The 5,097-nt window shown below is 34.5% G+C and overlaps 1 protein-coding gene across 1 annotated transcript; it reads left to right on the top strand.

The window, feature by feature from the left end:
* Positions 1 to 2,650: 2,650 nt before the first annotated feature.
* Positions 2,651 to 3,625, top strand: LOC121464248 (olfactory receptor 9K2-like). The gene has a single exon (XM_041677043.1). The coding sequence runs from the start codon at positions 2,684 to 2,686 to the stop codon at positions 3,623 to 3,625; it is 942 nt and encodes a 313-aa protein (XP_041532977.1). The 5' UTR covers positions 2,651 to 2,683.
* The last annotated feature ends 1,472 nt before the right edge of the window (positions 3,626 to 5,097 follow it).

The raw sequence follows: 5,097 nt of genomic DNA, 5'->3' as shown, positions 1-5,097 counted from the left end.
GTGTTTCATATTCTCAATTACAAATGACAAAACAGTTAAAAATAATTAAAAAAATTAGGCCATGCCTATGTTACAGAGAGAATTAAACCCTTTAGAAGCTATATTACTTGTTTAACAAAATGTTTTCCAATCAAAGCTGCAGATGCTAGTTTTTTTTTATGCAGAAATTAAATAAAAAGATTCTTCTACCTTGTCTCACAGACTCATTTAAGGAAGGAAAAGTCCTCTGGCATGTACTTAATTCCTATTGTTAGTTTAAAAAATATCCAGATTCTCCATGGTCCTCATGGACTTGATTTTGGAACATAGAAATCTTAATAATTAAGTTGTATTTCCTTTTATCCCTGGAGGACTGTCTCCCAGAAGGGTGAGGGAAATCTCAGTGCTCCACTTATTTGTAAAAGCGACAATGTTACACCAAGTCTAAACCTGTGTGAATAGCTTTGTCTGATGCTACGGTATATCACTGGAGGTTCCGGATGGCTCAGGGCCAGGACATATATATCCAGTGTAACCCAACTCCTTCCTTAATGCAGACAAGCATCTAAGACTGTACGCAGAGAATATTCTGCTGGTTGATTCTTCTGGTTCACCTTGCATGGTCACAAATTATAGCTCCTACCATTATTTAAGGTTTAACAGTTCACCATTCATGAAGTCTATCTTCACTCTCCTAAGACCTGAATTTTTCAAGAAAGCAACTAATAAAGCAGAAGTTTTTAATCAGAAGGCATTGATGAGTTTAGGTTATGCTTCTCTGTGAGAGATCCTGAAACTCAGATTGTGAATGGATGTTTGAAGGATTGAGTTTATTTTATTTTGAAATAATTTTAAAATATGCTTGTGATAGAATAATTAACCAAGTTTATATTTACACATCACAGAACTAAGATAATAACGCCAAAAAGAAGGAACCTTGGAATTCTGCTGCTTCATTTTATACAGAATCTGATCAACCACCTAATCGTAGAAGGTAAAAGTAACTTTAAAAAATATTTGAGATTCAGCAACTAATAAGTCATCAAATGACTAGTTTCTTGGTTGGTACCGAGGGAAGAATTCTTTTCTTAAGATGTGAATGACTTTGCTTTAAATTTTCTGATATTGATATGCTAAACTCTATTTCGTTTATTGCATGTTTAAAAACGTGGCTATGACTTTGCATGCTCATCATCACTCAGTTATTACCCACATAGTAAATGTGTACCATAATCATGAAAGACCGCTGGCTAGATTCAAAAACAGCAAGCTAACAAATACACAGAGGATGAGTTGAGCTTCACCTTAAAGGAGCTAGGGCTGTGGAGGGGTAAGGGATATTTGCCACTACTATGAAAATATGGTGATGAAATGAAATAAGGGTAAATATGAAAACATTGGTTTCTTTGGCTCTAGGCAAGATTAAAGTAAAGGTAATATGCTGTTTACAAATATTACATGACTCCTTCAGCTTTCTTTCATTGCTTTAGTATCTCATATTCCAACACCCCCTGTCTTTTCCTAATTCAGAAGTTTGTGTTTTTATATTTGGACATGTAACTTTTGAGGAATTTAGTTGATATTTTATTTTTAATATTTAAAACTGTGTTGTTGAATAGTGGTTATTACTGTTACCATCGTCATTGATTTTTTGACATACTATAATTGCATTTCTCACGGATGTCTTTCATTCCCTAGACTTAAAAAATTTCCCTGGCTCGTTACTGCAACTTAGACTGACTTATCCCAAAGTCCATATGCATATCACAAATTTCCAACAGGATTAAAACTGATTGTCTGTGCATGAATTAATTGGCCAATTACGGAAAAGTGTGATAAAACTGATAACATTAGTTGCAGACTTGAATCCAAGGTCTAAATTAGAAAGGAAAAGTCTGTTTCAACCTAAAGCTTGTGTTGTATTGCATAAATGCATAACTATGCAGCCTTCAGGTGTGACCCTGAGTCCGCATGTTTTATTATTAGGTTACTTTAATTGCTTGAACAAGTGTACATTGATTCATTGGTATTTGTAATACACAAATGATGTGCTGACCACATATGGAAAGAAATTATTTGTGATCTTAAAAAAGCCATTATTACAAAAATAATCAATATTCAATATTACTCTTAATGTTTGTTAATTATCATTATTCTTCTTATAAAATATGTTTGGCCCACGTTGAAGAATTAAGGAATTTTTATTAAAAACAAAAAATAAGTCCAAGAACATTAATTAAAGTAACAGGAAGTTTTTATTGATAAGTGATGCCTGATAGTAATACAACATGGTTTATCAGGAGCAAAGAGACTAGAGATGTATTTCTTTGCTGTAATTTATAGTTCTGATGCTAGTTAGCAAATTTTAACAAGATTAGTTCTTCCCGTTACTGCTTCATAATATTAAAAATTAATATATACAATAGCAAAATAATGTATGGATCAATGGTACAGTAAATATGACAAACATTTTAGCAGAAAGGCATTTAAGAAAAATGCTAAATTATTCCAATTTTAGAAATTTATATTGAAAATAATGTGTAGAGTCTATATTAGCTGATTGAATTCAGTTTAAGTTGAAGGATTTTGAAGCTAAAATTGCTGAGAGCCTTTTAAAAGCCTGCCCTATATCAGCTACTTGTAACACCAAGATCAAGCTAAGTAATTATTTATTTTGCCTTATGCCTCTCATCAGATCTCCTCCATGAGTGACAGGGGAACAAGCAATCACTCAGGAGTGACTGACTTCATCCTTGTAGGCTTCAGGGTCGGCCCTGAGCTCCATCTTCTCCTCTTCCTGCTCTTTCTGCTTGTGTATGCCATGATCCTTCTAGGAAACGTTGGGATGATGACCATTATTTTGACTGATCCCAGGCTGAACACACCAATGTATTTCTTCCTAGGCAACCTCTCCTTCATTGACCTCTTCTATTCATCTGTTATCGCGCCGAAGGCTATGAGCAACTTTTGGACTGAGAGCAAGTCCATCGCGTTTGCAGGCTGCGTGACTCAGTTTTTTCTCTTCACACTCTTCATTGTGGCGGAAGGATTTCTCCTGGCAGCCATGGCCTATGATCGTTTCATCGCCATCTGCAACCCACTCCTCTACTCTGTTCACATGTCCACACGCCTCTGTGCCCAGCTGGTGGCAGGCTCGTACTTCTGTGGCTGCATCAGCTCAGTTCTCCAGACCAGCATGACATTTACTTTATCGTTTTGTGCTTCTCGGGCTGTTGACCACTTTTACTGTGACACTCGACCAATTCAAAGACTATCTTGTACTGACCTTTTTGTTCATAAAATAGTATCCTTTTCCTTGTCTAGTATCATTATCTTACCAACGGTCATAGTCATCGTTGTTTCTTACATGTACATTGTGTCCACCGTGCTAAAGATACGCTCCACGGAGGGAAGGAAGAAGGCCTTCTCCACTTGCAGCTCTCACCTGGGTGTTGTGAGTGTGCTCTACGGTGCTGTCTTCTTCATGTATCTCACCCCTGACAGATTCCCTGAACTGAGTAAGCTGGCTTCCTTGTGCTACTCCCTAGTCACACCAATGCTGAACCCTCTGATCTACTCTCTGAGGAACAAAGATGTCAAAGATGCTCTGAGCAAACTTCTAGACAAGAAAAAATCCATTCTTTAATTGTTCTTCCTCTCTCACTAGTGTTTTGAGTGTTATTTCATACCTCTTATAATCAATATTTCTTCTCTTATGCTATTATTAGAATTTATGCAAAAAACCCCTTATTAAATATGACTTTTTTCTTCTCTGAAATCTTAGATATTGAACATCCTGGACATTATAGAATAATTCTTGATTATGCTCCCTTCTCATATCTCCAATGTCAATGTACTTCACAGAATCAGTATGCATATTATAGTATATATTAATATATATAATATAGCATATATATTAATATATTGAAAAATATATTAATGTTCATTCTAATCATTAGCAACAATTTAGTGTTTATTTTTCATTGTTCTTCCATTTGTATAAAATTTATAATTATAATAGTTATTTTTAAGAATTTTTTTTCCATTTTATAGTTTCCACTAGTACTTTTAATTAGTTATTATATTTTTGCTTCATCAAATAGTTCATACTCGAGGAAGAACTGCTAATAAGATAAGCAAATTATAATAGCCTTGTCTATGCCCCTTTATTTGGGAAATTATCTTTAAGCATTGCAGGCATTTTGTAATGTTCTGATACAGTGCTCACTGCTCAATTTGATTTCAGTGAAATAAATTAAAAGTCAGAAAGCTGAAAACATCTTTAAGTGATCCTTCTCCACATATTATTGTTTTTAATTAAATTTTGTTTTTATTATCACTGGGAAATACTTAATGGAGTTTTAGGTGTAATTGAGCCATAAAAGTAGAATACATTCTAAAATTCACTCTTTTATCCACACAGATGTATTTGTTTATTTGATAAATTTTGGTGAAGACCCATGTTAATATTTTTACATGATAGAGTAATAATCCACTCTACTTTTTAGAGAGTTTATAAATTAATTAATGAATTAAATATTTAGACAGATAATTAATAATCATAGGGCTGTGCCAACAATATTCTAAGAAAACATCAAGTAAAGTACTTGAGGACCAGTGGAAGTCTTCTTAGGTAATACTCAGAAAAATTTAAAAGGCTAAGAATTTAGACCTATCAGAGAAATTCTGTCATGAGCCAACAATGTTTACCCACATGAAATTTATATAGAAAAATTAACTGATCAATAAGACAGGACTCCAGAAAGAATTGTGTCTTCTAGTTTTTGAACTTGTGTGAGTGTTAATGGTGATAGAGTGAGCGGAACTGAGGTCACAGCTCAGTGGTAGAATGCCTGTCTGCCATGAATGAGGCTCTGAGCTTGAACTTCTGTACCACAAGGCAAACACAAAGCCTAACAACAATACTAAACACAAATGATCTCAGAGTAAGTCCACAAGAGGGGTATTCCTCAGTTTGATAATAGTGAGGGCGTTCGTGTATGTGTACCTAACATCACCTTTAATGATGAGACATTAGGCCCAAAGGAAGGATGTTACACCTTGGTATACCTTTCTAATCTTTTATTTGTAGCACTACCTTCTGTAACAACATATGAC

The sequence above is a fragment of the Microtus oregoni genome, unplaced genomic scaffold, assembly GCF_018167655.1.
Source record: "Microtus oregoni isolate MIOR12 unplaced genomic scaffold, Mior012 000001F_ref0000356, whole genome shotgun sequence".
NCBI lineage: Eukaryota > Metazoa > Chordata > Mammalia > Rodentia > Cricetidae > Microtus > Microtus oregoni.
The sequence above is the reverse complement of the archived record's forward strand: the minus strand, read 5'-3'. Positions and strand labels throughout refer to the sequence as shown.

Excerpts from the sequence above, each read along its gene's own strand:
- LOC121464248 (XM_041677043.1), top strand. The coding sequence starts at position 2,684 with ATGAGTGACAGGGGAACAAGCAATCACTCAGGAGTGACTGACTTCATC.